The sequence below is a fragment of the Perissodus microlepis genome, chromosome 13, assembly GCF_051167445.1.
Source record: "Perissodus microlepis isolate ML-2025 ecotype Zambia chromosome 13, ASM5116744v1, whole genome shotgun sequence".
Classification (NCBI taxonomy): Eukaryota; Metazoa; Chordata; class Actinopteri; order Cichliformes; family Cichlidae; genus Perissodus; species Perissodus microlepis.
The window spans coordinates 21,575,938-21,598,336 of record NC_140473.1 but is presented as its reverse complement, the minus strand read 5'-3'; the positions used below and the strand labels follow the sequence as shown (position 1 = coordinate 21,598,336).

At 41.5% G+C, this 22,399-nt stretch overlaps 1 protein-coding gene across 1 annotated transcript in view; it reads left to right on the top strand.

Annotated features, from left to right (window-relative positions):
* The window catches only part of pcnx2 (pecanex 2), a 37,203-nt gene that overhangs the window by 3,765 nt on the left and 11,039 nt on the right, over window positions 1–22,399 (top strand). Inside the window, exons 3-31 of the mRNA XM_084949637.1 lie at window positions 445–562; window positions 658–694; window positions 1,569–2,104; window positions 2,194–2,382; window positions 4,096–4,578; window positions 4,670–4,847; window positions 4,924–5,074; window positions 5,204–5,346; window positions 5,733–5,811; window positions 6,082–6,217; window positions 7,802–7,944; window positions 8,222–8,375; window positions 10,206–10,238; window positions 10,601–10,772; window positions 10,899–11,009; window positions 11,232–11,323; window positions 12,025–12,134; window positions 12,439–12,547; window positions 13,001–13,093; window positions 13,201–13,351; window positions 14,313–14,454; window positions 16,470–16,647; window positions 17,252–17,360; window positions 17,447–17,576; window positions 18,864–18,922; window positions 19,053–19,268; window positions 19,347–19,600; window positions 20,309–20,542; window positions 20,920–21,023. Of these exons, the coding sequence (XP_084805763.1) occupies window positions 445–562; window positions 658–694; window positions 1,569–2,104; window positions 2,194–2,382; window positions 4,096–4,578; window positions 4,670–4,847; window positions 4,924–5,074; window positions 5,204–5,346; window positions 5,733–5,811; window positions 6,082–6,217; window positions 7,802–7,944; window positions 8,222–8,375; window positions 10,206–10,238; window positions 10,601–10,772; window positions 10,899–11,009; window positions 11,232–11,323; window positions 12,025–12,134; window positions 12,439–12,547; window positions 13,001–13,093; window positions 13,201–13,351; window positions 14,313–14,454; window positions 16,470–16,647; window positions 17,252–17,360; window positions 17,447–17,576; window positions 18,864–18,922; window positions 19,053–19,268; window positions 19,347–19,600; window positions 20,309–20,542; window positions 20,920–21,023 (4,644 nt within the window). The remainder of the gene's footprint in view (window positions 1–444; window positions 563–657; window positions 695–1,568; window positions 2,105–2,193; window positions 2,383–4,095; window positions 4,579–4,669; window positions 4,848–4,923; window positions 5,075–5,203; window positions 5,347–5,732; window positions 5,812–6,081; window positions 6,218–7,801; window positions 7,945–8,221; window positions 8,376–10,205; window positions 10,239–10,600; window positions 10,773–10,898; window positions 11,010–11,231; window positions 11,324–12,024; window positions 12,135–12,438; window positions 12,548–13,000; window positions 13,094–13,200; window positions 13,352–14,312; window positions 14,455–16,469; window positions 16,648–17,251; window positions 17,361–17,446; window positions 17,577–18,863; window positions 18,923–19,052; window positions 19,269–19,346; window positions 19,601–20,308; window positions 20,543–20,919; window positions 21,024–22,399) is intronic.

Genomic DNA, 22,399 nt, shown 5'->3' with positions numbered 1-22,399 from the left:
CTCTGTGGCGGAAATCCTGAGACGCTCTTCAAACGTTCCTTTTCTCTAATTTTAAAGTATTGCTTATCACAAACAAAGCACTTCAAAGTGTTGCCGTTTCTTATGTCCCTGCACTTTTGGATCCTGCTCCACCTCTTGGTGACCCAGCTCATACAACCGCAGTAAATCAGCAGGTGATTATGTGTTTACCGTTAGGGTTAGTCTGTAAACAGCTTTAAAAAATAAACAAAAAAATGTCTTTACATCAGTTTTTAGAGTTTTCCTTTAACTGCATTGGGACTAAAATTGAGTTTTAATTCATTTACATGTATAAAGCAGTATATTTGTGTGTTCTTTATTCATCTGTATCTCTAACCTGTACATCACTGTATTTAAAAAATGTGCTACATTATTCACATTCTTACTTAACTGTGTCTGTTTTCATCTCATGTCTTTGGCCGTTAGGAAGAGCAGCACAGTCCCTGACAGTGTTGCCATGACTACATTGGCTCGGAAGCGTCCCAGTTCAGTGATCCAGGTGACGGTGAAACAGACTGAAACTGACCCGGGACTGATTGGGGTGGTGAGAGAAGGTTTAAATATTAACACCTGGCAGTGTGAGGATACTGTGTTATGTCTAAATTGTAATCCCAACCTTTTGAATTGTCCTCCATACAGGACTGCTCAAAGTCAGATGAGGTGAAGACCGTGGAAGGTAATGCTAATCTAAGATACAGATAGTTAACTAATAAAGGAAAAAAACATGACAAATGGACTGGTTCTTATATAGCACTGTATTCATCCCCATGGTGACTATTTGTAAACTGCAGATTGATTTTGTGTTTTGGAATGATCGAGTCATCTCAAATTGTAGTGTTTCATTTTTTTAACCTAGTGAAACTTTAGTCAGACTGACACTAAGTATGAAGTGTGAAGCAATGCCAATAGACAACCTTGTGGCTATTTGGGATGTTAAAAATACTAAGAGATAAGCATGCAAAAACTGTGAAGACAGGATGCAGCAGTTTAAAACTGCAGTTCCACATTTAACCCTCATGAAAGGTTCATTGTAACAGACCTGTTTCCTGTTTAGCGTGTTGTCAAAATCAGTCTGTGCTGAAAGAAAGCTGTTCCTCTTCCCTACTGTATTGGATGGCTTCTTACACGATCCAGGCCAACAACTTCCTCCCAAGGAAACATCACGGAGTTAGCAGCTGGCCAACAAGAGCAGCTGACTGCTTTCAGTAAAGTTATGACCTAATGGACTGGTGATTAGTAAGAGCCCAGTCAGCTGATTGAAAAAGGAAGAAAAAAAAAGAAATCCAAATCCTCGGGTGCAATGCACCAGATTATTGTGCAAAAATGGTGCCATTTGTTTTTAATAGTAGAAGGATGAATCTATAGCTTCTGCAGTTGATTTCCTCCCCAATGGGAAGATATCTACTGTAATAGTTTGATTTGCGTGTGTTATTGCTGCAGCCAACTAATATGGGTATTATACTATTTCCACTGTAGGATTTAAAGCTTTATTGTGGCTTTTATTAATATTACGCTTTAAATCAACAAATTGAATTTGCATTTCATTCCAGAGAAAGACAGAACTGCTGCAGAGGAGAAGCCTGTGGAGGGAGGCTTGCAGCCAAGCCCAGAGCCATCTCCTGATGATCTCTCTAGCCCCAATCCCGATCAGGCTGCCCCCCTGCTGCAGGCCCAGCAGAGGCCCCCATCCCAAGCTGAAAAAGAGGAGCTCCAGTCTGAATCTGCGGGTGGGATAGAGAAAACTGATACAGAAACAATTGAAACTGAACCTGTGAAAGAAGGGATAGACATTAAGGGATCTTTGACAGGGATTAACAAAGAGCAGTCGGAGCAGGAAAGGACAGCAGAGAAAGAGTCAGAGCAAGACAGAATAGAGGAAAAAGACTCTGAGGATAAAGAGACTGCAGACAGAGAAATAGCTGATGAAGGTTTGCCTTCTTCCAAGGGAAGTGAAGATGAGAGTGAGGAGGAGAGTGAAGAGGTGAGTGAGAGGCATAAAGAGCCCTCAGATGCCAACAACAACTCACTGGAGACTCCCCATGAGGACCAGGAGCATGTCATTGATATCCCAGAACCTCCTACACAGGTAGACCTCATAAAAGAGTAGGAAGACATGTTTGATCAATTTGAATTTGAAGGGCCGGGTTTATTCCGAGTATTTTTCTTTATGAGTAGGCTATGGAGGAGACATACTGTTCTGATGAGATTGAAGTGGTTCTGGTAGACAACTCTGGCCCCGGACCTGTGCCAGCTCACTTGGACGACAGCGACACAGTCAAGATCATCATCACTATGAGCTGTGATCCTCAGACTGCTGCTCAGTTGGAAGAGAGCGTCAAGCAGAGCCTTTTGGAGAATGCACAGGTCAGAATCAATTACTCAGTTACTTTTAAACACATAATGTTTGTTTCTTGGTGTTGTCCCTATTTACATAGCTTTTAAAATGTTAAAATGATCTCATTCCACTACCCAACTGTAGTTGCATCACGGTGACTTCATCATTTTAAATGTCACAGGCACACAGGTCATTGAACACCAGCAATATTTTTGACCTGTAGAAACCTTGGCATCTCTCCTAAGTGTTAAAATACATTTTTGGTCAGCTGAAGAGAACTGTAATAACAGATGTCACTAGAGCTGAACTGAGGTCAGATGTAGAGATTAAGTGTTCGCCAGTAGAGCCAAAAGATTTTCAGATACACGTGAAAATGATGTCTCATGCGCCTTGAACCACTCTTTCACAACTGGCTGTAGCTCAGGTGGCAGAGCAGGTCAGCCACTAATCAGAAGGTCGGTGGTTCGATCCCAGGCTGCCTCCTGGCTGCATGCATCCCCTTGGGCAAGATACTAACCCCATGTTTGCCTACTGGTGCCATCTCCTGATGATCTCTCTAGCCCCAATCCCAGTGGCGCCAGTGTCCGGCAGCCTCGCCTCTGTCAGTGTGCCCCAGGGCAGCTGTGGCTACAATGTAGCTTGCCATCACCAGTGTGTGAATGTGTGTGTGACTGAATGCTTTGGGGTCCTTAGGGACTAAGTAAAGCGCTATACAAATGCAGGCCATTTACCAATTTGAAAGATAAATGCTGGCATTGTCATCTTGAAATATTCCCGTGCCTTTAAAGAAGAAAAGAAATCCATTGATGGAAAATCCTGGTCATGTAGTCAGTTGACAACATTTTTAGGGGAAATATCATTGCTGAACCTGGATTTGACCAACCCTAGATCATAACACAGCCCCCATCATCACTTCATCCACCTCTTCTTACCCTGATGCACCCAGTCAGGGTCACATTTTTATGCTCCCTAGCAAACTGAAACCTTTCTTTCTGACTAGCCTCTCTGATAAGTGGTTTCTTTAATGCTCCACAGCTATGTAGTCCCAATCCCCGAGTTATCTTTGTGTGGAAATGCTCTTACTTTCACGATTAAACTAACCCTGAGTGCTGCTGTTGATTTTTTTCACAATGTGATTTCACTAAACTTTGAAGTGATCTCTGTTCATCACTGAAGATGTTTTTCCAACATATTTCTTTCCAGAAGATCGTGGTTCACTGCTTTGCTCCCAGGTTTTAATAATGTGTTGGACAGTTCTTAACCCAGTTTTAGTAGTCTAAGTAATTTCCTTAGTGGTTTGTTTTAAACCAATCTCCTTCAGTGCTTTCAGGTTCGTGCTGTAGATGACCGAAGATAGCAGTAAACAGTATAAAAGCTAATTTTTTCCCAGCGAAATCAGACCTTTATTCAAATTTGATTCAGCATCTAAATGTCTTTTTGTGTTTTCATTGTATTTATTTATTATTTTATCTACTTTGAAATTGTGTACCTTTACTATTTTCTCATACATTTGTTTGGTTCTTAGCTGCTGTATGAAACTCAAAAAGTGCAAAAGAATTTGACAGTGTTTGTTAGGTAGACATATTTCTAAGTCTCCAAGTATATGCGGAAGATCAGATTTTGTATTCTGTGTGTGTTATAGTGTTCAGTTTGTCGGCTGTTAAATGCCGGTTGATTTATGTCAGAGGTGTTGTTACGTTCGAGGGAAAGTACAAGTGACATGTCTCTGTGTACCCTGCAAGGCTCAGAAGGATGCAGGAGAAAGTCACATCAAAATCCCCGTCATCACCTTCGACTCCCCCGAGGAGGAGAAGCAGGACTTGGAAGAGGGAGAGGAAGTGATCAGCTCAGAGGACGACCCCACCCCGAAACTGCACATGACTACAAGCCAAAGTGAAGAGTTCCACTTATGCAGAGAAACCACCAGCTCTGAGTCCACCATGCTCGAGTGCCCAGATCCAGAGCAGAAACGTCTAAGTCTGCAAATCACCGCTGACAGCACACCTAGTCCACAGCTGACAAATGATAACAGCTCGTCGGGTATCGACGTCCACTCCCACCCAGATGACACAGACCCTCTGGAAGCAAACGTGGACTCACAAGGGTTCCTGCGCCTGCCCCAAACTCTGGGTCGCTACGGACCTGGTGGGAGGACTCACATCCGAGGGCTGAGCATGGACAGCGGGAAAGATGCAGTTCTGCTTTCAGGCCGCTCACACAACACGGTATGTTGATAGATTTGCCCCTTTGTGTTTCTGTGTCCATTTTGGAAATGACCACCCATAAAACTCACAAATATTTCTCATTGTCTGTCAGGCTACCATGACCAGTTCCAAATCAGACCTGGAGGCAAAGGAGGGTCAGATTCCCAATGAATCAAACTTCTTGGAGTTTGTTTCCTTGTTGGGATCCCTGAGTACCAGAGGGGGAGGTGGCAGTACACAAGAAGAGGAGAAGCCAGAGCGCAAGGAGGAAGTTGAAGCTACAGACGAAGGTAAAGAAAGATAGATAGAAGAAAAAGGTTGGAAAGGTGCATTTGATTAAAATGATTTCCTTTAATCCATGTACAGAAAATCAAAGTGCAACTTCGAAACAAGATGAAACAGTAACCGATAGCAACACTGACAACAAACCAGAGAGACCCAAACCACCCACCAGTCTGCCTACCAACACACTACAGGCTATACCACCTACACAGATCCCAATAGTCTCTCCTGACAGGTAAGCGTTCCATTAACTTCTCACATGTTTCAGCTGATTTCACACACACAGATATAAGCACATGTTTACAGCACTTATATAATCTAATAGCATCCAGGATCTCTGGCTGATTCTGTTTCTTGTCTGCAGTCCACAGACAGACAGAGAAAAGGATCCGGATTACGATTCCCTTCCTTCGCAAACGTCTCAATCTGAGAGCTCCATGCTGCAGGTCATCTGCAGACCAGAGGCTACCAACAAAGAAGAGGCCTACACCTTTCATACTGTACACCGTAAGTAGCTAGTCTTGTCCAGCGTTTAGACTGTCTTATCTTTTTGTTAGTTCTTAGAAATTTCATGTGTTTCATGCAGGAGACAATTGAATTGCCTGTAGTCACAATCAACAACCATGTGCTGTTAATATCCTCAGTCAGTATCTGGGGGGGTCTAATAATATTATGATCTTCTGTGCAAATACATTGTGTGTGTGGGAAGCATTGCCAGCAGCTTCCCACACACACAATGATAGCAGCTTGTAGATTATATGACAATTTCCTGGAATGGCTCCAAGATTTTCAGCCCTTCAGTCTCAGATGGCTGCAATGCTAAACAAATCCAAGCTATTATTATCAAAATAGAGCGTGTCTGACTAGTTCAATGTGTCTGTTTGTGTCACCAGGAGACAGGCCTCGTAAGCTGTATGCAGAGAGAGCTCTCAATCTGCCGCTAGGAGCAGAGCTCATTACCGGCAACATGTGGTACTGCTGTTATATCTTCATTCCACGCTCCACCCGTCCCCCTCTTCATCTGCCTGCAACAAGTTGTCTGTTATAAATAATTTTTTATTTTTCTGTTGTTTTTTCCCTGCTTTCTCTACCTGCATGCTGTCTGTAACTGCTCCCATGAGCTTTTCTAAACATCATCTTATGTCAATGACTGTTTCCATCCTCTGCTAAACCGTAATCTCTGCCTGTATAATCAAGTATATTCCACATCCTCACATCAACTTCCACTGTGTGTGTCTTCAGTGACCTACTGTCAACTTCCTCCAACTCAGAGTGTCAGGACGGCCTTGCGGGCGGTCACAGTGACTGCCCTTTCCAGCGACGCATCATCCCTGCACACAGGCTTCGGCCACGAAGAACGCACCCCGAGATCTTCCAGGTGTCTGTCTCCTTTTTGTATATACATATATATATATATTTTTGCTTTGCAACCCAGTAGCATCAAATTTATAATAAATCTGATATGAAAATAATCTCAAGAAATGTTGTAAAGGGAGTCAACAAGAAGCCTGAGAATAAACAAGGTTACAAAAGGGGTTTGTAAATGTTTTATAAGGAAACCAAATGATGTGAGATTGACAACACATCTGCTTCCTTCTTTAAAAAAAAACTCCTGAGGTACTTTAACCAGGTGAAGAAATGAATCCAGTGAGAAATTTGTCAGGTTTTTTTTTGTATCCAAGTACTTCATTTACAGTAACTCTTAATATAACACACCAAATCTGTCTGCCTGTTTCTCTATAAACTCCACCTATACCATCAGCAGTCGAGCAGCCACAGTTAGCGCACAGTCACAACTTAAATCCTTCCTATCTATGTTAACTATTGGGATGTCATCACGTTGCTTAGCAACCACCTACCAGCAGGCTAAAATGACCCATTTGTAACATTTATGCACAAATAAAAGCATAATTGTAATTACATGAGAATGGCATCTAATTTAGCAGATATTGAATTGAATATGCAACCAATTTTAATGTCTCCAAATTCAGATTTTTATTACCACATTAGACATTTTAACTTATGAAGTCAAGTGTCGTGTATTTACGGACTACATCAAAAGTTTAATGTTGGATGAGTAGCTTTTTTCCACCATGTAATTGTATGCGTTCTTGTCACGTACGTTATTTACATGCATAGATAACCCATAATAGATGTAAATGTGCAACCATTATGAAAGTTATGAAGTCCCCTGTTACTCCACGGGTGTATATACAATTGAACAAAATCATCCACACCAGTTTTTTATTACACTTCATGCGTACACTCATTTTTAGAAAATGGATGGTTGACGTGATCCCTTAATCATACATACATCTAAATTAAGTTTGTTGTACATAAACATAAACAGTCCCATATTTATATGCTATTTGTCACTACTGTTGTTACACTTTTCTCAGTGTGGTTACTAGTAATAGCAATTCATCCATCCATTTTCTTAACTGTTTATTCAGGTAGGATTGCTCGTGCCATGCTCAACTTAGGAGGAGCCTGTCAGCTGTAATAGAGTGAGCAGCGGTTACACCCTGGACAGGTTCCTGGGCTGTCACAGGGCTAAGATCGCATATAAAACAGCATATATTTTAAAATATATATATGTTCTAAATGCACATTAGAATGGCCCACTTAACTTAGCTAAATCCAATTAATGTCTTGTCTCTGTCAGGCTGTTGTAGTAGCAAGAAGGTCAATCCTGAATCAGTCTTTATTGCATCTGGACCCAAACGAGCAAGAGTGACATAAGCTGTCTGGATCAGTTATTGAAGCTGAAACATCAAATTACGATTTGCGAATGAATCGGTACTGCAACTCATTTTCAGAGATCTGATTATAAAAAGACTGCATTTTGAATTATGCAGGATCATGTAGGTTTCAAACAGAAGACTGTTTTTGTTTTCTGTATTATTGGGCTGAAATTCCAGTCGGTGTAAGCTGCTTATGTCTGTGTGCATGTGTGTGTCAGGAAGAGGATTCTTTGGATGACTCATCAGAGACGTCCACTCAGGAGAAGCCGGCCAGGAAAATTTATTATAAACTCAAACTGTTTCCTGGGAAGTGGATCAACATTTTATATGACCGACTCACGCTGCTCGCCCTTTTGGACAGGTAACACACAAAACCTGCTGTAAGATCTTCCAGCTGTTCACACTTTGAAAATAAAATCTAGTTTACATACAAAATTTTAGAGATGAGTTTTTGTATGTCACGTTAGTATTTATATCTCCTGTATCCTTCACTGTGTGGTGAAGAACATTGTTCAGCAGCAGGTCTCTCTTTGAGTCACTTCTTTTCTTTGCACTCTTCCTTCCTAATAAGGTATTAGAGGCTCTGCTGTGACCTGTCTCTGCCTTTTGCATGTGCTGCTTTTTTTTTTTTATAATAGAAACCAGGATGTTCTGGAGAATCTAGTTGCAGTCTTCATGGCCTTCCTGGTTTCCTTTCTGGGTTTTGTGCTTCTCAACCATGGGTGCTTCAAAGACTTCTGGATCTTCCAGTTCTGTCTGGTCATTGCCAGCTGCCACTATTCATTACTGAAGGTAAAAAAGTCTTCAGTCCAGGATAAAGATACTGTATATCAAACTGAGGACAAAATCCAACACGATGTAATTGCCACATTAATAGGTACAGCTTGTGCTGCGTTTAAGGAATAAAATGTGAGGTCAAAATATTAGCCATGGGCACTAAATATAGACAAAAAGTAAAACTGACCTCAGACTTGCCAGTTCCTGTTTGCTCCCACTCACTTCCTCTCTGCTGAAATGCAGCAAAGCCTGCACGCTAATTTAGTCAGTCACTGCTTTATAGACCCCCACCAGTCCAGCCTCCAGAGAGAATATTTAGCCAAATATAATGAAATATGATATATACAGAAACAAGGAAATGATGATCTACCTCAGACACTAAACTCCCACTATGTTATGCTGCATATTTTCTCGTCCATGAATCGCCCTCTCATTATGGTGGAGAGATTTGTATGTCCTGGTGATCCCTGGAGTTATGTGCTATATAGGATCTCCCAAGGCAAACAGGCCCTGAGTGAAGGGCCAGATTAACTGTGATTCATAGGATCTCTATAGAAAAAAACAACACTGGGCTATGTTAACTTTCCTGGATTGGGGATACTAGGAACCAGGTCTGCTGGAGGAGCTCATCAGTGAGTGTCTGGTGGCCAGGGCTTACCCAGGTGGCTCATTCTGGCCTATGGTCCAGCCCTCCTGTTGGTCAGGTGGTAGTCAAAAGCAGAGGCTTTGGTGTTCTGCTGCTTGGTGACTGAATTAATGTGCTTCCACCAAAGAGTGGCTGGGCTCAGCCTTAGAGACAGGGTAAGGAGTTTGGTTATTTGGAAGGGGCTAGGAGTAGAGCCACTACTTCTCCACATCAAAAGGAGCCAGTTGAGGTGGCTCAGGCATCTGACATGGATGCAGTCTAAGTGAGATGTTCCAGGCATGTCCTCCCCTACAGGAGATTTCAGGGCAAACACAGGACACGCTGGAGAGATTACATCTCCAAGCTGGCTTTGGAATTCCTTGCTGTCCCCCCAGAAAAGCTAGAGGATTTGGTTAGTGATAGGAAGGTCTGGGGGTAAAAGTAAAGTAAAAGTAAAATGTATTTATTGAGGCAAGAAAGCAATCATAAAGTGCTTTTCAGACTATCGGTAAAAAAGACAGCTAATGTGAGGTCAAAATGAGCACACATGAACCAAATAAAACAACAGAGGACACAAAAACATGACCCTAACATGAAGAGAGAGGGTTAAGCTATTCCACAGTCTTGGTGCTAAGATTTGAAATGCACAATCCCCCTTAGTTTTCAGACTAGTATGTGGGATCACAAGAAAACCTCTATCTGAGGACCTAAGGATCCAGCATTGTGAATAGGGGTGGAGTAATTTGATGATATAGTTGGTGGCTTCACCCAAGGCCATAAGAGTAACAACCAAGGTTTGTAACTGAAACCTAAGCCTGACTGGAAGCCACTGCAGGTGCTTTAACAATGGGCTGATATGATCAAAATTTGTGTGTGTGAGTTAAAAGCTTTGCAGCCGCATTTTGGAAAGATTGAAGGAAATTGGTAAATGCTTTAGACAGATAAGAAAATAGTGAATTACAATAATTTAAGTAGGAGGAGATGAAGACATGAACAGCCATCTCCAGTTCAACAGCAGTCAAGGATTGATCTGAAGTGAAGTCGAGGTTCTAAATCGTAGCTTTTACAGTGGATACTTACACAGATATCCCAATGACGCAGATAAGCAGCAGAAAATGGATGAATGGGTAGATGAAAGGATTGGTGGATGGATGTTATCAGACTAAAGTTGGTATTATCGCTGCTGTTTTCAAACTGGCTTTTATGGGTTTGTTTTGCAGAGTGTTCAACCAGATGCAGCTTCACCAACCCATGTAAGTTTGTTTCTTTGTTACTGAAAAAAATACTGAAAAGATTGTATAATAATCACTAATAATTTGGAAACACGTGCATCCTTGTTATGTGTGGGCGTGACTGCTCTTCCTCTTCAGTGTGGCAGTTTTTGATATATGATGTTATGAATTTCAAAACACTTCCTTTTTTCCATGTGAATAATTTTGCTGAGCTTTGACTGGTGAACATGCAGAGTGGCTACAGAGGATCTGCCTTATTTGACGCTATGGTAGTTGTGTCATATTACTGTGAAAACACAGGAAGGTGTTTAGGTGTAGGTGTTATCTTACTGTGATGGAAATCAGGGTAAACCCCTACAGGTGGCATCCCTCTATGTCTCCAGGGTCACAATCAACTGGTGGCCTACAGCCGAGCGGCCTACTTCTGCATTTTCTGTGCTCTGATCTGGGTGCTGGAGCAGCTGCTGAGGAGGAAGGATCTGCCGGTCTCCAGCCTTTATGGAGTCACCATCGTCTGCTATGATGTACTGCGCTTCTTACGAGACCTCCTAGTGGGTAGGGATAAATGCAACAGGAGAAAACATGCAGATGCAGTTGCTTGCAGTATGCTAACAGTATTTCTTTCCTTTGATAACCTTTGATAAATACATAAAAATGTCTTTTGTTTTATGCATTAAACAGGTTTTACCTACTGCTTCCCAATCACCTTCCTGGTGGGCCTTTTCCCTCAGATCAACACCTTTACCATCTACCTGCTGGAGCAGATTGACATGCACTTTTTTGGAGGAACAGGTCTCTAATCTCTTGATTTTAGCATTGCTCGTGTTAGCTAATTCAGATCCTAGTTCCTATTTTCACTATAAACTGTAACTTTTGGTTGTTTATTCATAAACATACATACAAAGACAGAACAGCCTTTCAGGGCCATCGAGTAAAAAGTATCTTCTGAGCGTAGTTTGTTGCCATTTTAAACCACTGTATGTATTTTTAACCTTTCTAACTTGTGTGTCTCAGCTGCCACCAGTCTCATCTCTGCAGTATACAGCATCTTGCGTAGTCTGGTTGCTCTGTCTCTGCTTTACGGTTTCTGCTTCGGCGCTCTCAAGGTAGGAAACAGAGGAAGAGCACTTAATAAAGTGCACTTAATAATCTTCAGTAAAACAAAGTGTTACGGTCTGCGAGGGGGGGCAGACCGTGTGTGGAAGTGTGAGGACCCAGGTGCAAACACAGTCGAGGAGACAGCACTGAACTCGAAACGAAAAGCGAACCTTTATTTTGGCTGGATTAAAGGTGGCAAACAAAGCAGAAAGCACAGAGGCAAAACTGAACTAGAAGCTGACTAGATACACAGACAACGCGACAATGAACGAGGACTTAAATACACACATGAGGTGATCAGGAGAAGTGGAGACACATGAGGACACAGCTGACACACATGAACCTGATGACGGGACAGGGGAGGTGAAACTAAATACAATGAACAAAGAACACCAGACTCTTTCAAAATAAAACAGGAAAAATGATGACACAGACATGACAATATGAAGGGTAAGTGAGACCAAAACACAGAGTGAAAACACAAAGGGAATCTACAAAACAATGAACTATAACAGCAATCTAGGCAAAATAGAAATAACTGGATAAGCTAAGCTAGAACATAAATGAATAACAAAATACAGTGAAACTCAAAACACTGGGTTGCATGACCCAAGACTGTGACACACAGAAAGTGTTGCTAGTCAAGCACATGTCACACACACACTCACAATTCACATTGCTGTGTGTGTGTGTTTGTTGGTGTTTATAGGAACCATGGGATGAGCAGCATACCCCAGCCCTGTTCTCTGGTTTTTGTGGCCTTTTAGTGGTGCTTTCCTATCACCTCAGCCGACAAAGCAGTGACCCTTCTGTACTTCTGTAAGTATCACGTGGTGTGTGTGTGCGTGGGTGTGTGTTTGTTTGCGAGCAGCCTCTTGTTCTTTATTTAAAAAAAGCTGAAATCATTGACACAAGGAACTGGAGGCAGATGGTTGATAACTCCAATGAAACATGCTGATACTACTTATACTATTTAAAAAACTGTCACTGACTCACTTTATTTGTATTCTTCAGAAGTTTTATTTGAAGTTGTTAAAAAGCTTCATAAATAAATTCTGTTATTATTAGCTGCCTATTATCATTGGTCATTACTAATCTAAATGTGTAAAATACTTATTCTCAGATCTCTAATCAAGTCAAAGATAATGCCTGCGCTTGTGGAGAGTGACGAAGAGGAAGAGGATGATACAAACATCAAAGATCCTCTACCTGAGAAACTGCAGAATTCCATGGTAACAATATTTATCTTCATATTAGTGGAAGATGGTGAGGTTCAGGTTATTATCAGCCCCAGGATTACAGGACTGTCCCTGTTAGCTCAGGTTAATCTGGGATAATAATTATCAGAAAATCAATCCTCATTATCTCTGTGCATCTCTGAATTTATACAGCGTGAGAAGGCATAAACTGCATAAAGGTGAGATGATGAATCAGTGTTTGCTGGCGATCACTGTGTGTGATTAAAGGGAATTATGCATCAGAGAACGCAAACCTCCCGTCGCCTTTTACAGCATTAATGGAGATTGTAAAGCTTAACTCTTCCCGTGCTCCTGTGCCTTTGATCTCCAAAAACTGGCGGCTCAGCGCAGATAGTCAGGAATAATCGCACACCTAAATGAGCTGGATATGCGTTTTCATGTGGATTATGAATGACTGCAGCTGTCCCTCACTTTTGTGCTCTGCAGAAAGAAATTCTGCTGTCGGACATCATTGTGTGCTCCGTTGCCTACATCCTAACCTTCGCCATCACCGCGAGTACCGTGTTTCTGTCTCTCAAGGTGGCCCAACTTGTTTTCTGCTTTTTACACTGCCTACACATTTGATCTTTACTACTGGCACAATAATTTCATCTTATGTCTCTTTTATTATATACCCATGTGTGCAGCCCTTTGTGACCATAGTGCTGTATGCTCTGGCGGGGACTGTGGGGTTTGTAACCCACTACCTGATCCCCCAGCTCAGGAAGCATCACCCTTGGTTGTGGATCTCCCACCCAGTCCTCAAGACCAAGGAGTACTACCAGTTTGAACCCAGAGGTCAGTGTCCCTACTGCATGTAGTTAATAATGAAGTATGTGCGTGCAAACAGCAAAAAACCATACAGTTAGCGTAACAGCAGTCAGTCACTCAGTTATAAAAGTGCACAATCACTGTGTGCAGCATGGTCCCACTACATAATTAATGCAAGTACGTGGGATAAATATACCGCTAAAATAATATCACAACCACATTAAAAAACATCAGCTAAGTGGAAATCTGATGGGCCCAAGAGTAATGGCTTGTAATGAATTAAATAAAGGCAGGTTTTCAGTCTCTTTAAAGATTTCTACTGAACTTGCTTCTTAATCATGTAATGGGAAGCCACTCTGGAGATAAGAGCACTTTAGGGAAGTATATTAGCATTGGGAGAGTGAAGAGGGCCTGCTGGTCTATACACAATTAGCTCAGATAAGTAAGGTGGTGCAAGTCCAGGCATGGCTTGAGCAGGCCAAAAGGAAAGGAAAAAAAGGAAAATTCGTTTAAAATTCAAAAGCAGATGACACTTTTTAGAATATTTTTGACGGGTGTAAAAAAACTGCCATATCAAACATGGAGCTACTCGCTGTGATGACCTCTGCTGAATAAGAAAGCAGACAAAGGTAGCTTTTTGGTATTGTTTCATGTTTTTTATTCTTTATTTTCAGTCAGCAGTTTGTGTTTACAAGAGAAATAACAGAACCAGTACTATGTCATATCGTTTGCTATACATGGGTTTTAAATGATGGCTCCTTGAGGCAACTGTTGTTATGATTTGGCACTATATGAATTAATTGAATTGAATTTATGGAGGGAATAAATGAAATGGTCTGCACTGCTACACCCTGCCTGCTTATACACAGTCACGCTGATTTTTCACGATGGTGGTGAAACCTAAAGTATGGCTGTGTCTGTTGGTTAGCCCACACTGAAACATCTACATAACTGTTCATGGGTTTTTAAATTTTGTCATGTGTTGCAGAGGACGCGGTGCTTATGTGGTTTGAGCGCCTGTACGTGGGACTGCTGTGCTTTGAGAAATACGTGGTGTACCCCGCCATTGTGCTGAGCGCGCTCACTAATGATGGCTTTGCTCTCAGTCACCGCAAGAAGCTGGGAATCCAGTAAGTGGACCACAGAAAACATACAGTATCACATTTAAGATTCCACATTTTGGATTTTAATTATCATTATTTTCTAGTGTAACCTATGTTTTTGTAGCTACAGTTTACAGAGGTCACACGCAGGCATTCACCAAGTTGCTGTTTAGAAAAGAGCACAGCTTTTAGGAGTCACTGAATGCATGTGTTTTATTGTGACCGGTTCAAAACATGGCTTTGCAGAACAGGCAGACAGTCGGCTGCAGTTTTTTCCAAATATAATAATAATATAATAATATGATATAATAATAATTTGCCTTTTGCTTATTAAAAATCCAGTGGAATTTGAAAAATGGCAACAAATAATATTTGTTCGACAATTCCACCTAATTAAAATTGCAGATAGGAGACCAAGTAGCAGCCATAAAACAATGAATGACTGACACTGATGTTATTGAAGCTAATCTAATAATTCTCAATTGTGACTCTACAAAATGTGATGATACTCGTAGTGGTAGTAGTTGGTTTATTCAGTGGATCTGCCAAATGTGTTTTTATTACAATTATAGACCGGATCCAGAAGGATGCACTGGGAAGGTTAAGATTTCATCTTAACCAGGTAACTTCAGGGTTAACCCTGGGTTTGCTGAACTACAAAGGTGGTTCACTTCTTACTGACCATGGTATATTGCCATGGTAACTTATGCTCCGAACCTAACCTGTTCCGGAGAAGGTTAATTTCACGATGAGAGATCTACAGGTATGAAATCACCACCTACTGACCAATTAATTCTCTGAAAAATCACATCAACTTTCGTGGGAGACCCCTCGGGATAGTAGGCGGGTCTAAAGTTTTAGTGTCTGATGCCTTTATTTTTCTGTGATGAGCAGCAATTATAAATCTAGATTCTTAGATGGAACTTGATTTTTTTTCCCCTGTTGGCTGCAAACAGTTTTATAGGAATTTTATTGCTGTATGGGAATTAATTTACAGTCCAAATTAAAAGGACAAGGTCAAAACAACATCTTAATGATATAGCTGTAACAGTGAAAACTTGTGAACAGAATGGAGGCTTCTAGCTTAACTTCACATAATTCCAAGGTGCATAGAGAAAAACAAATGCCTAAAGAAGTCACGTCTCCAGCGTCACTTGTATAAAGAACAGCATTTTGGCCTGTGCCCTTCATCCGGGTCAACAGGCTGAAATGCATTGATCAGGTTTCCTCCATTCTCTTTTCAAGCATCACATTTTTCTGAGACACACTCATCATGGAACAACAGCATCACACCAACACCACCCAGTCCCTGACTACAAGCACTGATGATGGAGCTTCTGCTTTCTGTGGTTTTAAGAGTTACTAAGGACCACAGCACTCTTTGAACATGATGTCCACTATGAGACCTACAGAAGTTATTTTTCTTCACAATTCATCACAGCCTTAAATAGTGTTTGTAAACGATAGCCATCGCCACACAATATCTCACTGAAGGTAAAAGCAAACATTTTTAAGAAGATGCACTTGCATCTTGACACTTGACGAAGGAGTATACAAAGGGTTAACCCTATCCTTGGAGCAAAGATGGCCAAGGTTCAGCATTTACTTTATTTATACAGTAGATCTTTGATTGATCAGATTCTGCCAACATCAATCCTTTTATGTGACGTCCTGGGTTAACTGGTAAAATTTACAGTCAGCTTGGTGCGACTGCTTATCTACTTAGATCAGGGGTCCCCAATCCCAGTCCATGAGGGCCGGTGTCCCTGCAGGTTTTAGATCTCACCCTGGGTCAACACACCTGAATCACATGATTAGTTCATTACCAGGCCTCTGGAGAACTTCAAGACATGTTGAGAAGGTAATTTATCCATTTCAATCAGCTGTGATGGATCAAGGCCACATCTAAAACCTGCAGGGACACCGGCCCTCGTGGACTGGGATTGGGGACCCCTGACTTAGATAATGAAAAGATAGTACAGAGCCCATTAAGGAGGGGGATTTAATCGTTTTTTTTGTGCCCTTGTTTGTGCTTTCTTCAGCTGTGATGTTCTCCTGACGACAGTCGCTGGACTGAAACTCCTGCGCTCATCCTTCTGCAACCCCAGCTTCCAGTTCCTCACTCTGCTCTTTACACTCATTTTCTTTCACTTCGACTGTCCACGTGCCTCTGAGAGCTTCCTGCTGGACTTCTTCATCATGTCCATTGTGTTCCACAAGGTAAAAGAGCCACTGATGATTTCTGGAGGACCACATGAGAGAATGCAGGAGGTTGAAACACAGTTATCTTACACGTATACAATACTTAGTGGGTATAGAAATAAGCAGATATTTGTGATAAGCAGAAACAAGGTCACAAAGAAACTTATACACAACAGCTGAGACTTGAATGCCAACTGCTAATTTACTCATCAAGTTTGCAAAGGGTAGTTACTCATAACAGAGAGTGCTAGTCATGCTCTGGTAAAGTCTGAGAAAATACAATAATCAAAATTAAATCTGCTGACAAACCTTTTGAAAGTGATTCTTAAAAATATAGTAAAAATAGTAACTTCAAGCTGATTGAGAGCAACAAAAACATGTTTTTATTTGCAATTGAAAGGTGTGTTTTTGTGTGTTTTATGTGCAGCCGTTGACAGAACCCAAAGAAAGTGTGACTGAAATATGAAACCTTCAACAGACTTCCCTTTTGTGTTCTGTTAATATGTGCCTGTCGTGAACCTTGCAGAATAATTAGAGCGTATATGAAGCTAGGCAGTTAAATAAGGCTGTCGCTACTGTGCGGCTCTCAGAGGATCGACTGTGTGCTTCCCTTTCTGTCCAGATGCGTGAGCTGCTGCTGAAACTCCATTTCATCCTGGTTTACATCGCTCCCTGGCAGATCGCCTGGGGCAGCGCTTTTCATGCCTTTGCTCAGCCGTTTGCTGTGCCTCGTATCCTTTCTCTAAGACCTGCAAGTGTGTGAAAGTACATCAGTGCCTGTTTTTACTTTCCTTGACTGGCGTGTGTGTGCGTCTAGACTCAGCCATGCTGCTGCTCCAGACTCTGCTCACCACAGTTTTCTACACTCCACTCGCCCCCTTCCTGGGCAGTGCCATCTTCATTTCCTCTTATCCGAGGCCCATTAAGTTCTGGGAAAGAAACTACAAGTAAGGGCCTGATGAGGAAATTAAGTGAATGTGCCGTCAGTCTCTCAAATGGTCCAGATTAAGGAATTCTTGAAAATTAAAGAACAGGTCATTATCAGTATAGCTCATGAAAATAAATATGTTTAGCTTTTACTAAAATAGCCTTTTTTTTTTCTCTGTGCTGCAGAGCTGTCGTTTCTAATTAAAACAAACTAATGAGGTAGACTTTTATTCTGTTGCATGGTCCTTTTTTACAAGTTTGAATTGCACAGTCCAGCTGCAAATGTGGCTAAAAATAGTCCTCATCAGTTAGAGTAATTTTAAAAACTACAATACCCAGCTGTGTTAAAAAAAATAATTTGCAGTTGTGAAAAAACAATTTTTCACATGTCTATGCGGTTTTTTGAAAAGCTTATTGTACCTCAAGGTTCAATAGCTTATAGTACCACCTTTAGCAGCAATAACTTGAGGTATATTTGGTATGACTTTGTCAGTCTTTCACGTTGCTGTGGAGGAATTTTGGCCCACTCTGTTAAAGTGCCCCCACAGCATTTCACTTTGGAACGCTACAGCACATGGCCTCACATTTGACTCCACAATACTTTGATATATAGAGGAGCACATGATCAACTCAGTGACTACAAGGTGTCCAGGCCCTATAGCTCATTTTGTAGAAGTTGTCTTTGATTAGGCTTTCACATGATTAATTGGGCTTACGTGGTAGGATAAATACTGAGTCGTGACTTCCTTCTCCAGTTTGTAATTTGCACATCTGTTTTTTTATTTACTGAAGAAGCAATCAATCTTTGTCTTTTGAACTGAGCTCCCCTTCTGTCTCACACTTAGCTGCTTACACAATAAAGTGTCTTTGTTCCCTCTTACTTATTGATGTGAGAGACTGCACGCATTCAGCACGCTGAGAGCACGCCAGAAATACTCCCACAGCTTTCATGTGCAAGCTTACCCCACGACTATATTTAGGTGACACTGTCAGTGTTAGACCTGAAACCTTGAAATCACTGACAGCATCACCTCAGCTGGAGTCAGTTGAAATAGGAAGTGTTTGCTCAAGTTGTCACTGTGAAGCTCAGATGAGCAGCAATGCAACATGACACAGAAAGTATAGCAGAACAGTCACAGCAGAGCAGGAATAAAGTGAAATAAAAGCATACAGTAGTTTTATAGTGAGACACTTCATACGGGATTGCATGATATATTTTATCAGCTTGTAACCTGATGTATAAGCACATACAGGAAAAACATTTGGTCAATGTTGCACAGATATGCTTCTTTGTGTGTTCCTTGCAGCACAAAACGTATTGATAACTCCAACAGCAGGCTGGTGTCCCAGGTGGACAAGGAGACAGGTGAGCTTTAACTGGACTATCAAATTAGTTTAATTTATTTCATTCCCCCAACACAAAGAACACCTTGTATTTTAGTATCAGATAAGGCAGCAAGCACATTTGATCTGTTTTTCTGGCTCTTCTTTTGCAGGTTGTGACGATAACAACCTAAACTCCATCTTTTATGAGTACCTGACTCGATCACTGCAGCATTCGCTTTGTGGTGACCTCATGCTGGGCCGATGGGGCAACTATAGCGCTGGGGACTGTTTCATCCTGGCTTCTGACTACCTCAACGCCCTGGTCCACCTCATAGAGATTGGCAATGGTTTGGTCACCTTCCAGCTGAGGGGTTTAGAGTTCAGAGGTAAAGTACAGCCATCCCATCGCGTCTCTGGCAAAGGTATCTTATTGCTTTACTTATGACTCCATGTCTCTATCCCAGGGACGTACTGTCAGCAGCGCGAGGTGGAGGCCATCACAGAGGGCGTGGAGGAAGATGACGCATGCTGCTGCTGTGAGCCGGGCCACTTGCCTCACATGCTGTCATGCAACGCTGCTTTCAACCTGCGCTGGCTGGCTTGGGAAGTGATGGCCACCAAGTACCTGCTGGAGGGTTACAGCATCAGTGAGAACAATGCTGCCACCATGCTGCAAGTGTACGATCTTCGAAAGCTGCTCATCACCTACTACCTGAAGGTACATTTACACTCCAACCTGAAGCTTCCAGATTCATAGAGTATGTGCGTTTACAGGGCATCAAAACATTTCAAACTATATTGCTAAAAAAGTGTTTGCTCGCTTGCATTCACACGCACACGAACTTGAATGACATCCTGTTCTTAATCCAAAGGGTTTAATATGGTGTTGGCCCGCTCTTTGCAGCTGAAACAGCTTCAACTCTTCTGAGAAGGCTTTCCTCAAGATTTCGGAGTGTGTTTATGGGAATTTTTGAACATTCTTCCAGAAGCATATCTGTGAGGTTAGACACTGATGATGGACAAAAAGGCTCTGCTCGCTGACAGCAACATGTGACTGACTCCAGAGAAACCTGCAGTCACTGTTCTTACATGGGAATTTGCTTTCCACTTAAGATCAGATTTTGTCATGTCAAATAAATTCAAATGAATCTCTGCTATTAAAGGGAACCCTGCACGGTTTAATAATGCATTCACCCCTGATGCATTCAGTCAGCCTCACTTCAGAGGCAGGCTGAAAATTGAACATTCAGCTCGTCTCAAAAGGCTCTTAAAGAGTTGCCTGCACAATGGTTAAGCAGTTTAAATGACAAATTAATTAGCATCTTATGCATTAATCACCATTACAAATAGCAGCATGACAATAAGGGACGTACAAGAGTATTATGTTTTTACTTACTGACCCGTTCTTTCTCAATCTCCTTTTCAGAGTATCATCTACTACTTGGTCCACTCTCCCAAACTGTCTACATGGCTCAAGGATGCCACCATTCAGGAGGCGCTGCAGTCCTACACCAAGTGGCACCACATTGAGCGCGACCCTCAGGTCTTTAGCGTGAAGATTGATGAGGACTATGTGCATTGCCTGCAGGGGGTGACGCGCGCCAGCTTCTGCAACGTTTACCTGGAGTGGATCCAGCACTGTGCTGGGAAAATGGAGACGGTACGTCCCTTTAAGACTGTTCTATTAAACATCGTCTTGTGAGTTTCAGTTTACACTCTGCTGCAACTTAATGTGGTTATAGTCATGAGCCCAAATGCTTAAAATGCTGAAAGAAGAAGAAAAACTAGAATATATTTCAGATTTGAGAAGCTGGAAACAGTAATGTTTTACGTCTCCTTTAAGGAATTTTGTTTATTGTCATTCTGCTTTTACTTGCTTAGAAATCTGACGTGAGTAAGAAAGAAAGCAAGAGTGGCACAGTGAAAATAAACTGCCGCAAATTGTCATACAGCACTCATAATGCTTGAATCTGTACTTACTTTTATCTCTGGCCCATATGCCATTGCCTTCATCCGTGTGTTTGTGCTTATATCCAGCCTGTGGACAGCGATGAAGACTCTCCTCTGGTCACTCTGTCTTATGCTCTCTCCGTCCTGGGGAGGAGATCCCTTGGCACTGCGTCACACAACATGTCCAACAGGTAAGCCTGTCTGACTCAAAAACAGCACACATACACTGCCTGGCCACAAAAATGGTCACCACCTGGATTTAACAAAGCGAATACATAAAAGCCCTCTGTTGCATAATTACTGCATTAATCAATATATTTCAGCTGGCAGAGAAGACTTCATGCAGCAGTCTGACTCTCCCATCATCAATGAAAGAATTTGACTAAATAAATAAATAAATCCAACTGTGGTCAGAAATAAATGCTGTGACAGTTATAGGCTATCAAAGCTGAAGGCAGTCCAGTGAAATATTAGAGTGTGTGACTGGTTTTGGCTGGCCTGCAATCCCTCTGTGAAGTGAGCTGTGTGGAAATATTATTAAGGTCTTTATACAGCATAGGCTTATGCTCATCACTTTGAGCAAATATTTGGTAGCCCATTAGTCTTTCATAGAACTCTGTGTGAGCAAAGTGTTTATTTGTGCCTCCATTAGCTGAAGTTACACAAGAAAGGCAGAGGTGCCGTCATGTAACAGTAAGACGGTTACAGCTGCTTAATGTGCTTCAGTTGTAAACATGTAGAAATGTTTGACTGTTTAAAATCTATTCAGGTGTGACTTTTCTATGGGAATATTATGAATTTTTAGTTGGTTTATTTGCTACTATGTGTCATTTCTTTAGCTGAAGGGTGTTTTAGGACGCAGGAAAAGCGCAGTCAACAGTGATGTTGTGGTAATTGTTAACAAATACTTTAACCTCGTAGGACCTGGCGTCCACATATGTGGACATCACATTTTGGGATGTCTAGACCACAATACTTAATTTTTCTCTACGAGGGCCTGATATCCACTTACGAGGACATTATACTGCCACTGTTCTATCAAAATTTGAAACAAATGTCCTCATATGTGGATCTTATTTTTCTCAAAAACAAAAATTAGGTTAAAAAAAACAATCTGGTAATTCTTTGCTTTCACATTCATCAGGTCCTAATCAACCCAAATAGCAAAGAAAAATAAAAAATGCATGCCATGAAAGAGTTCGGGTCTTAGGAGGTGAAATCATTCATTCCCTCAGCTATTAGATTACGTACAGAGATCATTTAGATTATTTTTTCCGTGATTGTTCATTTTTAGACATTTGTCCTTCTTTGTCTATTTATTTATTTTTAATACATTTATTTATTCTTTAAGAATCTGTTTTGCTTTGACCTCATTCTTTGCTGATCTCTACCTTGACAATGTGTATATACTATAGATTGTGTGTTTGAGCATATATGTAGGTTTTGTGGGTAAGTTGCAAACAAGTTGCCTTTTGGGACTGATAAAGTTATCTGAATCTGAATCTAATTTTAAAACCCTGTGTGTTGTTAGAGTGTCGACCTCTTCAGTCTGCTTCCTCTCCTGTGT